This window comes from Oncorhynchus kisutch, linkage group LG7, assembly GCF_002021735.2.
Source record: "Oncorhynchus kisutch isolate 150728-3 linkage group LG7, Okis_V2, whole genome shotgun sequence".
In the NCBI taxonomy this organism is placed as follows: Eukaryota; Metazoa; Chordata; class Actinopteri; order Salmoniformes; family Salmonidae; genus Oncorhynchus; species Oncorhynchus kisutch.
The window spans coordinates 27,289,056-27,307,163 of NC_034180.2; the positions used below are offsets into that span (position 1 = coordinate 27,289,056).

Genomic DNA, 18,108 nt, shown 5'->3' on the forward strand with positions numbered 1-18,108 from the left:
TAACTAGCCAGCCATTTCACTTCGGTTACACCAGCCTCATCTTGAGGCAGTTGATAGGCTTGATTTCATAAACAGCGCAATGCTTGACGCACAACGAAGAGCTACTTGCAAAACGCACGAAAGTGCTGTTTGAATGAATGTTTACGTGCCTGCTTCTGCCTACCACCGCTCAGTCAGATACTTGTATGCTCAGTCAGATACTTGTATGCTCAGTCAGATTATATGCAACGCAGGACACGCTAGATAATATCTAGTAATATCATCAACCATGTGTAGTTAACTAGTGATTATGATTGATATTGATTGATTGTTTTTTATCAAATAAGTTTAATGCTAGCTAGCAACTTACCTTGGCTTACTGCATTTGCATAACAGGCAGCCTCCTTGTGGAGTGCAATGAGAAAGAGGCAGGTCGTTATTGCGTTGGACTAGTTAAGGTTGCAAGATTGGTTCCTCCGAGCTGACAAGGTGAAAATCTGTCATTCTGCCCCTGAACAAGGCAGTTAACCCACTGTTTCTAGGCCGTCATTGAAAATAAGAATGTGTTCTTAACTGACTTGCCTAGTAAAATAATGGTAAAAAATAAAAATAAAAATTGTGGATCTAAATGTTTAACGGAAGTGGAGTACGGCAAGTGTTTTAAACTCAGACAAAACAGAGATGCTAGTTCTAAGTCCCAAGAAACAAAGAGATCTGGTGTTGGATCTGACAACTAATCTTGGTTGTACAGTCGTCTCAAATAAAACTGCGAAGGACCTCTGCGTTACTCTGGACCCTGATCTCTTTTGACCAACATACAGTATCAAGAATATTTCAAGGACAGCTTTTTTCCATTTTTGTAACATTGCATAATCTGAATATTTTTGTAAAATATATGGATGCAGAAAAGCTAATCCATGCTTTTGTCACTTCTAGATTAGACTACTGCAATACTCTACTCTCCGGCAACCTGGATAAAAGCACTAAATCAACTTCAGTTAGTCCTAAACAAGGCTGCTAGAATCCTGACTAGAACCAAAAAATTTGATCATATTACTCCACTGCTAGCCTCTCTACATTGGCTTCCTGTTAAGGCTAGGTCTGATTTCAAGGTTTTACCGCTAACCTACAAAGCATTACATGGGATTGCTCCTACCCATCTCTGATTTGGTCCTGCCGTACATACCTACACTATGCTCACAAGACACAGGCCTCCTTGTCCCTCGAATTTCTAAGCAAACAGCTGGAGGCAGGGCTTTCTCCTATAGATCTAAATTTTGATGAAATGATCTGTCTATCCATGTGAGAGAGGCAGACTCGGTCTCAACCTTAAGTCTTTACTGAAGTCTCATCTTCAGTAGGTCCTACGATAGAGTGTAGTCTGGCTCAGGGGTGCGAAGGTGAAAGGCACTGGAGGGACAAACTGCCCTTGCGGTCTCTGCCTGGATGGCTCTCCACTGTGATTCTCTGCCTCTGACCCCCCGTCAGAGGCAGAGACTTACTAATGCTCTTCCATGCCGTCCATAGGAGAGGGGTGCATCACTTGAGTGGGTTGAGTCACAGACGTGATCTTCCTGTCCGGTTTTGCGCCCCCTCAGGCTTTTGCAGTGAAGGAGATCTTCGTGGGCTATACTCAGCTTTGTCTAAGGGTAGTAAGTTGGTGGTCGGTTGATACCCCTCCAGTGGTGTGAGGGCTGTGCTTTGGCAAAGTGGGTGGGGTTATATCCTGCCTGGTAGGCCCTGTCCGGAAGTATTGTCAGACGGGGCCACAATGTCCCCCGACCCACCTCGGTCTGTCTCCAGTATCTATGCTGCAAGTCTGTGCCAGGGAGCTAGGGTCAGTCTGTTACATATGGTTTAATTCTCCTGTCATATCTGGTGTCCTGTGTAAACTTAAGTATGCTCCCTCTAATTCCCCTTCTCCCTCCTATCCCAGATCATGCCTCAGGACTAGCTGGCCTGATGACTCCTCCTGGCCCAGTCCACCTGGTCGTGCTGCTGCTCCGGTTTCAACTGTTCTGCCTGTGACTAGAGAACCCTGACCTGCTCACCAGACGTACTACCTTGTCCCGAACCTGCTGTTTTCGAAACTCTCTCCCTCGCACCTGCTGTCTCGACCTCTGAATACGCCACTGAAAAGCCAACTGACATTTACTCCTGAGGTACTGACCTGTTGCACCATCTACAACCACTGATTATTATTTGACCCTGCTGGTCATCTATTAATGTTTGTTCTTCAAGATGTTCAATCTAGCCTTAAATTGCCATGTACACTTATAATCTCCATCCAGCACAGCCAGAAGATGACTGGCAACCCCACAGAGCCTGGTTCCCCTCTAGGTTTCTTCCTAGATTCCTGTCTATCTAGGGAGTTTTTCCTAGCCACCGTGCTTCTACATCTGCATTGCTTGCTGTTTGGGGCTTTTGGGCTTGGTTTCGGTATAGCATTTTGTGACATCTGCTGATGACAAATTCTGTTTTATTGAAAATGTATGGCCGAATTATCTTTCTTTTGTCGTAAGTACTATCGGTCTAAAATCAAAATACAATTTTAATGGTCACACACACATATTTAGATTATGTGTGTAGAGAAATGCTTGTGTTCCTAGTGCAATAATATTGAACAATTCACAACAATACACACAAATCTAAAAGTAAAAGAATGGAATTAAGAAATATATATAAATATTATTCTTATTGATTCTTCACAAAAAAAATACAGTTCTATATCTTTATGTTTGAAGCCTGAAATGAGGCAAAAGGTCGCAAAGTTCAAGGGGGCCGAATACTTTCGCAAGGCACTGTATGCATGCATTAGTGCATTCAAAAAGTATTCAGACCCCTGGACTTTTCCCACATTTTTTTACGTTACAGCCTTGTTCTAAAATTGATTAACTTGCTTTATTTTTTATCCTCAATCTACACACAATACCACATAATGGACAAAGAAAAAAATAGGCTTATAGAAATGTACATAAGTATTCAGACCCCTTACTCAGTACTTCAGGTCTCTCCAGAGATGTTCGATCAGGTTCAAATCCAGGCTCTGGCTGGGCCACTCAAGGACATTCAGAGACTCTTCTTGAAGCCACGCCTGCATTGTTTTGGCTGTGTGCTTAGGGTTGATGTCCTGTTGGAAGGTGAACCTTCGACCCAGTCCGAGGTCCTGAGCGTCTCTGGAGCATGTTTTCATCAAGAATCTCACTGTAATTTTCTCCGGTCATCTTTCCCTCGATACTGACTAGTCTCCCAGTTCCTGCCATTGAAAAACATCCCCACAGCATGATGCTGCCACCAGCATGCTTCACTGTGGGGATGGTGCCAGGTTTCCTGCAGATGTGACTCAGTCAGGCCAAAGAGTTCAATCTTGGCTTCATAAGAACAGAGAATCTTGTTTCTCATGGTCTGAGAGTCCTTTAGGTGCCTCCAAGCGGGATGTCATGTGCCTTTAACTGAGGAGTGGCTTACTTCTGGCCACTCTACCATAAAGGCCTGATTGGTGGAGTGCTGCAAAGATGTTTGTCCTTCTGGAAGGTTCACTCCTCTTCACAGAGGAACTCTGGAGCTCTGTCAGGTCACCTCCCTGACCAAGGCCCTTCACCGACGATTGCTAGGTTTGGCCGTGCGACCAGCTCTAGAAAGAGTCTTTGTGGTTCCAAAGTTCTTCCATTTTAGAATGATGAAGGCTACTGTGTTCTTGGGGACCTTCAATGCTGCAGAAACGTTTTGGTACCCTTACCCAGATCTGTGCCTCGACACAATCCTGTCCCGGAGCCTTACAGACAATTCCTTCCACATCATGGCTTGGTTTTTGCTCTGACATTCCCCAAATACCAGTGTGCCATGCTTGTAGTGTCACACCCAAGAAGACTCAAGGTTGTAGTCGCTGCTAAAGGTGCTTCAACAAAGTACTCTGTTTTTTATATAGATAGAGGAGATATATATATATATATATATTCTAAAAACCTGTTTTTGCTTTGTCATTATGGGTTATTGTGTGTAGATTGATGAGGGGGAAAAATGAGGGTGACGCGTTGGGCAGACCGCACCACCCTCTGGAGAGCACTGCGGTTGCGGTCGGTGCAGTTGCCATACCAGGATGCTCTCAATGGTGCAGCTGTAAAAGTTTATGATTGTCTCCGGGGACAAGCCACATTTTTTCCGCCTCCTGATGTTGAAGAGGTGCTGCTGCGCGTTCTTCACCACACTGTCTGTGTGGGTGGACCATTTCAGATTGTCAGTGATATGTATGCCGAGGAACTTAAAGCTTTTCACCTTCTCCACTGCGGCCACATCAATGTGGATGGGGGTGTGATCCCTCTGCCATTTTCCTGAAGTCCACGATCAGCTCCTTCGTTTTGTTGACATTGAGAGATATTATTTACCTGGCACCACTCCGCCAGGGCCCTCACCTCCTCCCTGTAGGTTGTCTTGCCATTGTTGGTAATCAGGCCTAAAACTGTCGTCTGCAAACTTGATGATTGAGTTGGAGTCTAGGATGAACGGGGAGTACTGGAGGGGGCAGAGCATGCACCCTTGTGGGGCCCGTGTTGAGGATCTGTGTAGTGGATGTGTTGTTTCCTACCTTCACCACCTGGGGGCGGCTCGTCAGGAAGTCCAGGACCAAGTTGCACAGGGCAGGGTTCAGACCCAGGGCCCCGAGCTGTATGATGAGCATGGAGTGCTGCAGGGCAATAGTAATTTAGTTCAGTTACCTTTGCTTTCTTGGGTACAGGAACAACGGTGGACATCTTGAAGCAAGTTGGGACAGCAGACTGGGATTGGGAGAGATTGAATGTTCAGCTGATCTGCACATGCTCTGAGGACACGGCTAGGGATGCCGTCTGGGCCGGCAACCTTGCAAGGGTTAACACGCGTAACTGTCTTACGTCAGTGGCACTGTGTTATCCTCAAAGTGGGAGAAAAATGTGTTTCTCTTGCCCAGGAGCCTGACGTTGGTGTCCGCGACATGGCAGATTTTTTCCTTTGTAAATCAGGAAAGGCAGGGTCTATTCCACATAAAACTTGTGATTATTTTATATCATTATTTTCTGTATCCCACTAGCACAGCAGCAGAGATGGGTGCACATGCACAGTTGTTACCCTCGTAGGGGAGACTCTGCCATGTAGAAACATCACGATATACCCTTATATGGAGCTTGCAAGCTGATGTTCAGTCCCTGGCTGCACTTTATACAGGAAACCAAGGAAAATAGGCACTAGATTTCACAGTTTCTCAATAATCGCCTTGAGTATGGACTGGTTACCTTATGCTATGCTCCAAAATGTCTATCCACGAGTCTGGGAGAAAATGTACAGCAGCCCTAGGCGATGAAGTTGGTTGTGCAGGAAGATTTTGAAAAGCCTAGCAATAGGGAAGGTTTTACATTTTCATAATTAAATTGGGTGGCACATCCTTTATTCCTTTCTGGAGCTGGCAGAGGGGCTGTCAGCTCCAGAAACAGTTTAGTGAAATATGTTTCATTGCAAAAACCTTTTACTATCGATGTTCCCGGACAGATTTCACTTGGTTTCGCAAATTAAGCACTAGGCAGCTGCAGGAACAGGGTTGGAAAGCCCATGGCATACATAGGTTGGGCATAATATCACCGGTCACTCAGCGAGAGAATGCTCCTCAAACAGTGGTTGATGGGTGGAGTAAAATAAGTGTTCTTATATTTATTTTTCAGCTGCTTATATCAAGCGCATGCTCTGCTATGAAACCAAAGTAGCCTCCTGGCATCATTGAAAAATGGACGTGCAGATTCAATTCACTATTAGAGTGCTTACAGATGACGCATACAGCATCAGCAGGCCTCGAGATATTTTACTAAATGTGTTTATATTAACTAACGGTCAATTACCATGATACCGTCTTTTGCATGACACTAACCGGCTGAAAACATTATATGACCACCACAGCCATAGTTGAGAGACAATAGACATGTTGTCACCTAACATTGCAGAATAGAATATCCCCAAAACATTGTGATATATAAACATATGCTATATAGTGTTTGGGCTAATGTGAAAGCATAAACCAACTAAAATAGCTAGTTCATAGAGGTTTATGATAAGCGAATAAAGTAAAGTTTAGCAACTTACTTGTTAGATAAGTGTCAATTTGGCCCAGCTAGAAGAGGGGTGCATCTTCAATTAATTTTTGTATTACAGATTTTTGTAAAACTAACTGCTCATCATTACATTCTTCCATTTCTGTAAGAACTGTAGTCACGTACTCAAATTATCTGCAGCAAAAACATTCCTCCTTCGTGGCATTGGAGTGTAATTGCCACAACTGCACCACCAATCTAGTCTGTGTTGATCCTGGTGATGGGTTGGGGGTGTTATCCAGCTACCAGAATACCTCAGACGTTATCCGGGACTTCTCTCTACCTCTCCCTTTATCAGCTACGGTTAATAAAGCAGATTAAAAAAATATATTATTTTCTGCCGTTTCCCCTCACTCGGATTGGGTCTAGTTGTCCTCGGATCTGTTCAGAACGGATCTCTATTTTAAAACAAAATGTATTTATGCATATCGGGTACAGGTTGAAAAGCCCCAGGTCCATTTTGGACCCCTGAAGGCCTTTATTAGCTACTGCTGCGGTGGGCCATCCAAAGCTTCATTTTCCACAAATCTTTGTTTCAATACTCCGGCTCAAATAAATATATTTGATGACACAATGGGCTCCCCTCCCATTGTTTTCTTCATGACTCTTGAATTTGTCACCAGATATATTTGTAGGTTGTTGTTTACTGTAAAATAATGTGTAAAGTTAAACCTAGCATCTATGAATAACGGCATAACGTGCAGTTTCTATGTAGCAGGGATTCCCCCACATGCGCAGTTGTTAACCATCTTCGCTGCTGTAATCGCAAATGTTTTAGGTGGAAGAGTACACATTTCCTGACTCAAAACGGATCCTACTTTGCTCAAAATAGCTAATTCGGCCATATGCTTTCAATAAAAACCAAATGTCCACACTTGGCAGATTTCTGAATCATGGATTCCCTGGCAATGGAGCAGAGCGAGGACGGCATCCAGCAACGTCACCAGTCACATGACCCGTTTTTGCAGCTGTTTCATGACAGCGCTACAGAGAGAGAGAGGGTGAGAGGGCAAACTAGTTTCAATGTATGGAATCACTTGGGAGTTTCTGAATTTTGGGTCAACGTTTCCTTTAATAGGCTACATACCCTGTTAAGAGTTTGGTTCATAAAATATTCATTTTATAAGATGATGATTGCTTAAATCCCCTCATCTAGCCTATACCTACTTATCTTTTATAGACACAAACACACTTAAATACATAGTTGAGCACAAACACGAACACAGGCCCCAACCCCTTCCTGTTTCAAAGAGATTGGTAACTCAAAGACAGGGATTTAGGTCTGTGGCCTCGCAGGAAAGAACCGTCGTAACCCAGCTGCAGCACCATCCAACAAGGCTTAGCCTTCATGCAGCAGTACAACTGAAAACAATATGTACAATTCAGACATTATACTGCTCAAATCAATTCTTAGAAGCAATAAGATATGGCCAGGGCAAATTAAAGAGAGACGGGCTCCTTGAAAAAAGACGTAACAATGTAGGCCAGGGATATTCAACTATATTCTTACGGGACAGATGGACAAAAAAAAATTACAAAAAAAAGAAAAGGTTAACGGCAGGGGCAGGTTAAGGTTAACGGCAGGGGCAGGTTAAGGTTAACGGCAGGGGGGGACATTTTCCACATTCGATTATTCTTTGGAATAACTGTATAAAAAAAGCAATGCACACACACACCAATAAAGCACTTAAATATTGCTACAAGTAATTACGAAAGAAGTGGAGGGCATTAAACCAACAAAAGTCGAGGCGCAAACAAAAAATTTGCTAATTGAAAAGGTGCAACCCTCATTCACCATTTTAACTATTAAAAGCTTCTTAAAACTCATCCAATGCCAAATTCCAGGAAAGTGTCATTTTGGCACTGAACATAAGATTTTGGCGGGATTTTTTGCAGATATTTTATTAATGTTCAGAATTGATTTAAGGGCCAGTCTAAATTAATAACAGCCCAGATCTGGCCAGCAGACCGCTAGTTGAATATTCCCGATCTAGGCCTAACAACAACAAAAAATGTAGGATTTTTTAGTCTACGACACAACATAGCCTAATCAGTAGCATTTTCAAAGGCAAAATGGGCATTTCATATGTGTTACCTATAATTCGTCTTCAATGTTGTGACCAACTAAATAGGCTAAAACATATTTCACTGCACAATTTTATTTGAAGGAATACTGTGCTTTAAGAAAAGAAAAATCCTCCAAATACACTGGGAGACATTTACAAGTTTAGTAATAGGTCTGCTGCTAAAATAATTTTAAGAGGAAATGAGAATTACAAGAGGGAAGTGGCTCAGGTTTAAAATATACTGCATTATAACTCTGGCCATGGGAAGAGAACAGCCAAACCAGACAACATTTATACTGTACAGGGCCTGCTCAGTTACACAGTAACACATGGTCAGTAACAAACCATCCCATTTGCCAGAGAGTTAGAGGATTGTCATTAATCATGCAAACAATTCAACACCCTCTAAAAGAACAAACAAACAAAATCATAAATAGCCTGTACATGGGTTCATTTCACAGATTATGAAACTGCTCATCCTCCATAACTAATTACCATATGTTAAGAATTGGTAAAGAACGAAGGATGATATTGTGGCAGGAAAGACTGACAAAAATGTTCGACGTTTGACAAAAGAGATCTTGAGATAGTTTAAGTCGGAAGTTTACATACACCTTAGCCAAATACATTTAAACTCAGTTATTCACAATTCCTGACATTTAATCCTAGTAAAAATTCCCTGTCTTCAGTCAGCTAGGATAACCACTTTATTTTAAGAATGTGAAATGTCAGAATAAATGTAGAGAATGATTTATTTCAGCTTTAATTCCTTTCATCACGTTCCCAGTGAGTCAGCCATTAACATACACTTAATTAGTATTTGGTAGCATTGCCTTCAAATTGTTTAACTTGGGTCAAACGTTTTGGGTATCCTTCCACAACAAGTTTGGCCCATTCCTCCTGACAGAGCTGGTGTAACTGAGTCAGGTTTGTAGGCCTGTTATACTCACAGACATAATTTTTTAAGTTTTGGAACCTTTAGAGTGTTTTCTATCCAATACTTATTATATGCACATCCTAGCTTCTGGGCCTGAGTAACAGGCAGTTTACTTTGGGCACCCATTCATCCAAACACTGCCCCCTAGCCCGAAGAAGTTAACAAGAAATTTGTGGAGTGGTTGAAAAACTAGTTTTAATGACTCCAACCTAAGTGTATGTATACTTCCGACTTCAACTGTAAGTGTGAGCTAGTTTTACGGCTGCACGGTTAATACATTTTTTATCTAAATTATCTATTGACATGCGCAATATCCATATCGCAAGAGGCAGTGACAGTTTCAAAATGCCACTAGGCCGTCTGTAAAGCCTGTTTGTTGTTTGTTTTTTACTATTGATTTATTCCTTGAGTTGACAGAGTTCTCTCTCAGTACGTCTTCTATTTGTCCGCTTCCCAGTCCTACACACACACCAATCCCCGCCACTCAAGCAGACAGTTCCTAGTGCGCAACATTCTCTTTGCATTTTTATTTTATTTCACCTTTATTTAACCAGGTAGGCCATTTGAGAACAAGTTCTCATTTGCAACTGCGACCTGGTCAAGATAAAGCAAAGCAGTGCGACAAAAACAACACAGAGTTACACATGGGATAAACAAACGTACAGTCAATAACACAATAGAAAATCTGTATAGTGTGTGCAAATTAAGTAAGGAGGTACGGCAATAAATAGGCCATAGTGGCAAAGTAATTTCATTTTAGCAATTAACACTGGAGTGATAGATGTGCAGATGAGGATGTGTAAGTATAAATACGGGTATAAATATTGGTGAGCAAAAGAGCAGAAAAAAAAATATGGGGATAAGGTATGCAGTTGGTTGGATGGGATATTTACAGATGGGCCGTGTACAGCTGCAGCAATCGGTAAGCTGCTCTGACAGCCGACGTTTGAAGTTAGTGAGGGAGATATAAGTCTCCAACTTCAGTGATTATCGCAATTCGTTCCGGTCATTGGCAGCAGAGAACTGGAAGGAAAGGCGGCCAAAGCAGGTGTTGCCTTTGGGGATGACCAGTGAAATATACCTGCTGGAGCGCGTGCTACGGGTGGGTGTTGCTATGGTGACCAGTGAACTTAGATAAGACGAAGCTTTACCTAGCAAAGAATTATAGATGGTCTGGAGCCAGTGGGTTTGGCGACGAATATGTAGAGAGGACCAGCCAACGAGAGCATACAGGTCACAATTGTGGGTAGTATATGGGGCTTTGGTGACAAAACGGATGGCACTGTGATAGACTGCATCCAATTTGCTGAGTAGAGTGGAGGCTATTTTGTAAATGACATCGACGAAGTCAAGGATCAGCAGAATAGTCAGTTTTACGGGGGTATGTTTGGCAGCATGAGTGAAGGAGGCTTTGTTTGCGAAATAGGAAGCCGATTCTAGATTTAACTTTGGATTCGAGATGGTCGATGATCTGTTGGTTCACCTGGCTTTCGAAGACTTTAGAAAGGCAGGGCAGGATGGATACAAGTCTAACAGTTTGGATCTAGAGTGTCTCCCCCTTTGAAGAGGGGGATGACCGCATGCATGGACCAAACAGCATGCAGTCAACAGAACGACGCAGCTTTCCACTTTGCTTGTTAATACAAATCCACGTTTTCTATATTATACGATTAGTTTTTGTAACTTGCTCTCTGCAAAATGCTAGTTAGTCGCTCTTAAGCTCTAAATGTTAATTGCTAGCTATCTAAATCCACTGAGCTAGGGCAAATATTGCTAGCAAACCTTTGCTTTAATACAGGCCAGTACCAGTGGAAGTATATCAGAACTGTTTGTGAAACAGCTTGTTCTTAATCAGAGAGAAAAATGAATGTACTATTTAAAATGCATTTAAATAATTTATTTAAACCTAATTAGGGTCCCATGGGAAACACTGACCAACACTTTGATTCAGTCACAAACATCTCCTCCCTTACTTTTCCATTCGTTGTCACACCAAACAAAACTACATTCCAAGTGTCCACTGTATTCTAACCATAAAATTAGAATGATAATTTTATTTATGACTCCATCAGTTTACCCAAGTGTTCCGATCTATAAATCGCAAGTAAAAACGCAATATAATGGTACAAAAAAAAAATCACAATTAGATTTTTTTGCTCATGTTGTGCAGCCCTAGCTAGTATCAGTGATCGTTTGACAATCTACTAGGACAGCCAGCTGACATAGTTACAAAATAACAATTAGCTCTGACTGAATCCAAAGTCAAGTCTTTACGTAAGACCAAAACTTCCTTTCGACATTGTTTACAGAGACAAGTTCCAATTCAGTCAATACAGGGCAGTGGCCAAAAGCATTCAAAAAGGCTACTTCCTAAAAAGATTACAGAAGCAAAACTACAAACAACTGAGAACCTCTACTGAGCCTGACCACTACACACCAATGGATATTAGGCTCATACACGTAGGCTATCCCAAAAATGTAGCTACATATCGCAATATTATTTTGTGATGACATTATACTGTTTTTGCTACTGTAGGTAGCGTTAGCTGGCACTAGTCGGCTGCGCCAAAACTTCTGTTTTTTTCATCCTATAGCTTAATTATCCATGCTCTTTTTAAATAGTGAGAAAACATTTTCAGGACTTTTATTTCCCTGGCTGATCTAAACTCGTTCTCATGCTCTCTAGTGAGAAATGTGTTTGCAACATACAATAGCATTAAAATCGCAGTATCGAATCGCAATACATATAGAATCGGCAACTTAAATACTTGCCTAAAAAGAAAAGCATTATTTCACAGAGCAATTCCAACCATAAACTATTTGCCAAACAGTTGGAGTAGCTATGACAAGATGCTCACATTCAAATCAGTGGTTGTTTGGGTTGAATGTGTTTTGGAAAGCCTGAAAGAGGAATAGAGTGAGGGGCAGAACAGACCCCTAGGTGATAAGATCACAACAACCCACATTGACAGACAAACGCTGATCTGTCAAATAAATCACCCTGATAGAAAAAAGACTGAGGAATCACTTGACTGGCGAACTACACTAAACAATCAAAATATTAGACTAACCCTAATCATTCAAAGACTTTACCAATACCAGATATAAAACAAATTACATCAAATGGCTAAACTTAGTAAAATATTTTGGCTAACAGTAAATTTACAGTTTGTAGGTGTATAGCCTGTAGGCCTATTTGTTGAGTTACAATTGTTACAATTGTTAAAAAAAGGAAAATAACTTAGTGAATGAATGTTCAGCACAGTAGTACACAGACCTAGATACTCCCTCATAAGGATATGAATGAATGCTATTGTACATCTATAGGAGACACAACGGCATACACGTGACCTACTTTTTGTACTGACAAGGCTGTGCAACTGATAAAAGCAAACACACACTACATGTTAAGGTTTTTAAATGTACGTAAACTGTAAAGTCTTGTCTGTAATGTTTTGGACCCCAGTAAGACAAGCTGTCGCCATTGCATCGGCTAATGGGATCCTAATAAAATCAAAGAAATATAATCAAGTCCAAGACAGCTAGACACACCCTGATTCATGTCCTTCCCTATGTTTGATTAAATGTTGCGTTTTTTGGATAACTAGGCTACCTTCTTCAAACACACGTTATAACTAGTCCTTCCTCTTTTCAATGCAACATGCAGACCGGATATTGAACACGGTGGTAGGCATTTCACACTCAGAAAAAAAAGCTGTTAATACTTAAGAGTCGATTGTCACCTCCTAGTTATAGCTCTGTTTGTCAGACCAAGGAGACATCCCAAAAATCAGTCTTCTCACAAAAAGCATCTGAACGGTTTGGTGTAAAAGACGAGACTCTCACGAACACAATGGCGTTTTCCATGTTGCTCTACGACCCCCACGGGACTGAAGGTAGCCCAGTACCATTTAACTTTCTTTTTTTTTGAAGTATGGAAGTAGTTTTGTACCCAAAAAAAGGGGGTTAAATGTGTCTAAAACATATATACACTGAACAAAAATATAAACGTAACATGTAAAGTGTTGGTCCCATGTTTCATGAGCTGAAATGTTCTATACGCACAAAAAGCTTATTTCTCACAAATTTGTTTACCTCCCTGTTAGTGAGCATTTCTCCTTTGTCAAGATAATCCATCCACCTGACAGATGTAACATATCAAGAAGCTAATTAAACAGCATGATCATTACACAGGCGCACCTTGTGCTGGGATCAATAAAAGGCCACAACAAGTTGAGGGTGCGTGCAATTGTCATGATGACTGCTGGAATGTCCACCAGAGCGGTTGCCAGACAATTAAATTTGTCTACCATAAGCATCCAACGTCGTTTTAGAGAATTTGGCAGTATGTCCAACCGGCCTCACAAACACAGACCAAGCCAGTCAAGGACCCCCATGTCCAGCTTCTTCACCTGCGGGATCGTCTGAGGGGGATGGTTGGCGCTGAGGTGTAATTCTCTGTAATAAAGCCCTTTTGTGGGGAAAAACTAATTCTGATTGGATGGGTCTAGGTCCCCAGTGGGTGGATAGTCACGTGAAATCCATAGATTAGGGCCTAATGAATTTATTTCCTTTTATGAACTGTAACTCGGCAACATCTTTGAAATTGTTGCATTTATATTTTTGTTCAGTATATATATATATATATTTCCTGAGTGTTCTTATATCTTCTAGATATACGACAGACACTTCAAAACCTTATTACGTAACATTTTTTGACGCTCTGTTCTGCCATTTCTGAATTAGTTATTCAATGCGTTTCTATGGGCAACAGTAGTAAAGGCCAAACTCAATATTATATCCACACATTGTTAAATATATTATTTATACCTACAAGGGTCCTGAAAATCTAAATCAAATAACTACAATGATATAACCATCTTAAACCCCAACGGTTTAGACTTTTAGGGATTAATAACCTGTACGAGTGAGCCTTTGCAGGGTGTCAGTGAGTAGCGCACATCTTCCTATTCAACCACATGTTGTTGTTTTTTATGAAGGAAAAAGCTGTGGAACTTTATACATTTGCTATGCGAAATAACAGCATATTCATCACACGTGACCCATGATGCTAACAGAGAAGGGTCAGTAAATCAGCTCCAAGTGATTTACATTTGGTAAATCTATTATTTCAAAGTATTCCCACACGTAATAGAGATATGTGATCGTATACAAATGTAAACAATGTTTGAAATTACTATGTTTCAGTCAAATGTTATATCTGTTTGGGCTTCTTGCTGTCAATTTGCAGTATACAAATTATTTGAAAATTATGTTCCAGCCCCCTGAACATCCTTTAAGAAAAAAGAAATGTATCGTCCCGAGGCTGAATGCAGTTGATGATCCCTGTCCGACACATTGACATGGTTTACTATAATGCTACTGTGAGGAGAAACAGTAAGGTATACATGCTTATAACCTAAAATCCACCCACCCATCCTGATACAAAAACACAGGGTCGTGTTGTGCAATTCCTTTTCACGGTGCGATTGCATCCAAAATTCTCCCCATCCTCTCAATTCAAAACACCACTAATAGAAAACAAACTGTAAAATATATGAAAATGTGGACAAATAACAAAATTGAACTGTCAGTTTGTGGGAAGATGTGTGAATACACTGATCAGATCCATAACAGATGACATCAATGGGAAACAATATATAGAGTTAGGGTTCCCACACGGAAAACAGACATAGCACAGGTACACCTCTGTCTTAATTAGCTATCTGTGTCTGTGAGCACCTGTGAGTAAACAAAAAGACAGGCGCCGCAAACGTGTTGCCACTGAAAAATACTGTCGGCTGCAACTGTGTTAAAAGCAGGTAAAACAGTTTACAGTAAGTGTAGATTTAGCATGTGTTTTTTAATTTTGTATATATGAAAGTAGTACCGCAATTGAAAATCAATACTCGGTTTGATGGAGTATTTGGCCGTTTTGACTGCCAGAGCCAATTCGCCTCTACACAGAACATGGAAGGTCCATGGACAATAAGAAATAACATTAGGCTCCTGGCGGGTAGGAGCATTGGGTCAGTAACCAAAAGGTTGCTGGATCGAATCCCTGAGCTGACAAGGTAAAAAAAATCTGTCATTCTGCCCCTGAGCAGGGCAGTTAAACCCACTGTTCACCGGGCGCCAAAGACGTGGATGTTGATTAAGGCAGCCCTCCACACCTCTCTGATTCAGAGGGGTTGGGTTCAATGCGGAAGACACATATCAGTTGAATGCATTCAGTTGTACAACTGACTAGGTATCCTCCCCGATCCCTTTCCTTTAGTCCATTGTTGGGCTCGGCTGATGGCTAATTCCAGCCAGCATGAACATAAAAAGGGATCAGGCGGGTCTTACTGTTCCGTTCCTACCATCTTCCTTTACCTTCAATGAATAATTACCAAATACATTGGATCATATGTTGGCCATCTTATGCGCTGTGCTGCTGCTGTCACTAGGAAGAACAAACACACAGAACCACATACATCATGGTCCTCGCTTATGTAATATATTGAATATGAAACGCATGCCAAGTTCAAGGACAAAGCCTCCCTGCAATATATCAATCAACCCGAGGTGTGCTAGGCAGATAGATTGAATGGAGAACATCGCCGTCTTGGGGCACAAAACTGTGGAAATGTCAGCGTATGAACGCATTTCAACCGTCTAGAATAAGAAATATGGACGCCATTCTTTTGAGAGCATTGGAAGACTGCAATAAGAGCTAACCATTCTTGCATTATCTATTTGTTTAATGGCCATCTGGATTAAGCTGATTCCAAATGCAGATAAAATGTTTGCGTAATCGCCAATGCGTTGCAAGACACTGTACTGCACATCGTACTGTGAATGGGCACCCAGGTACTTTATGAATGGAAGTGGTCACATGACCGCACCACCTCCCGACCAGATATTTCTCACTGACTGTCAACAAGCTCACGCAAGCGATCAGTCCATTAAAACAACACGGATTTACAGCGATAAATAATTGAAATGTACACAAATGACCCTATTTCAAGTTCACAATCACATAAATACTGCTTTCCGGGTTCAGGCCAGTGCATTTGGAACGCATTACGTCCATTAAAAAATATATATATATGAATGAGATTGTAATATGCAAATGAGTGTGATTGAGAAAAAAATATGGCGTCTTCTACTTCTGGATTCTGACATTGCAGCAACCAGTTTACAGCCACATTAACATTGAATAATTATAATATTGAGGGAATATTTTTTTAAACCACATTACTATTTTATGATACTCTCTTAGTTCACGTAGAGGAGTTAGCATTTGATAACAGGTTAACGCTAAGAAAACACTATCGTATATAATATTGAATCTTATGACAAGATCATTTTAAAGCGGATAAGCATAGGGTCTTAAATCCTATGTTCAAACAAATAATCTAGCCACAGTGACTGTGTGTGACTACATCGTGTAATTTATTACAGTCTGAAATAGCAACCGATATTATCCAATTGCAGTCAAATCATAAAGGTATTCTTCAAAGACAATATTGATGAAACAACTACCATATATTGCATTAATTATGAGGCTATTGTTATAAAGTGGACTGTATACCATTTTCTGTACAGTTGTCAAAATTACCTATAGCATCTCTCGTTGTCATAATATAATAATAGGCCTCTATTTCTATTAAATCCAGTCCCAAAACACATTGGTTTATTTTATATTATCACAACGAACTAAATAGATGTTTGTCTTTTGTATTACTTCAATAGTAATCCAATTTAAATATGAACGTGAGTGGAACCAATGTGAAGAAGCAATGATCCTAGTGGAACAGAGTAGTCATTTAGAATCCTGCTAATCATTGCAGTGAAGATTAGACATGAAGGACATCGTTGCATTCTAGAATGTGGGGTAAAATGTACTCACTCGTTGTTTGGATTTGTCGAATCTTCGCTCATCTTTCCTCAAGGGGATCCAAATCCTGGCAATAGCATCGAGGACGCAGTGACGGCGGGGAAATAAACCGCAAATATCACCATTTTCTTTTGCATAAAACACCCAGATATTGGATAAAAGTAAATGGTCTTACAGTGCTGAATGCATAAGTGAGCTTTATTTCGGAAAACCAAGTAGCCTAGCTAGCTGTAACTAAATTGCCAGGAGGAATGACAACCGATGATTCATTTTATCTTCCCTGGAAGTAAAATCCAACCAGAATAAAATACACAGCTTCGTCATCCTCTTCGCCAACACGAAATCCAATGTGTTCAGATGCTACATTTTTTACAAAATAAACCCGACATTTGGCACGTTATTCGTGTTTAGCTATCGAGCGTTCCCTCGCCAACTTCAGGTCCAGGACAACACTTGAAAAGCGCTGCAGCGTTGATCCGTCAATGTGTCGGTGTACGTTGAATTATAACCTCCACAACTGGGGGGAAAAGACAGGCCTACAAACTAATTTCAATGATGAAATTGAAGTACATTAGGCAAAAACGGTGAGTAAATTTTTCTCGAAGAAGTTGTTGGACATCTGCTTTAATCGAATTCCATTTTCAACTCGGGCAATGAACATCGGAAAACTGGGCGGAAGCGTCGACCCAGCTCGAGAATGAAATCCTTCCGCGTGGCCGCAAAAACATATATGTCAAAGGGGTCTCAACTATCAATACAATTGCTTACATTTACTCGAAACATATTTCATTCGTTTTCATGTTCAAATATGCCTGTGTCATTTGGCATATACATTGATTATTTATATCCAAAGTTGACCTAAAGTAGTCCCTGCACTTCCCGAACGAAGTTTCCTTTCAATCACGCATTGATACACAGAAAAGGGAAGCGTCTGTGTGATAGCACGCAAAATAGAAAATAATATGTAGGAAGGATTGTGTGTGTGTGTGTGTGTGACTGTGTGATAGCACCGCCAATATCAAGTGTAGATTATGTTAACTTGCGTTGCATTTCAAGCATTTAATATCACAAAAAACAAGCACTTTCAATTCTGGATGACTAGTGCTTTAAAATGGAGGAGATAGTTTGGAT

At 40.9% G+C, this 18,108-nt stretch overlaps 1 protein-coding gene across 1 annotated transcript in view; it reads right to left on the reverse strand.

Annotated features, from left to right (window-relative positions):
• spred1 (sprouty related EVH1 domain containing 1) overlaps window positions 1-17,751 on the reverse strand; it is a 73,158-nt gene extending 55,407 nt beyond the window's left edge. Inside the window, exon 1 of the mRNA XM_020487833.2 lies at window positions 16,990-17,751. Coding sequence (XP_020343422.2) covers window positions 16,990-17,021 — 32 coding nt within the window. The 5' untranslated portion in view covers window positions 17,022-17,751. The remainder of the gene's footprint in view (window positions 1-16,989) is intronic.
• Window positions 17,752-18,108: the final 357 nt, after the last annotated feature.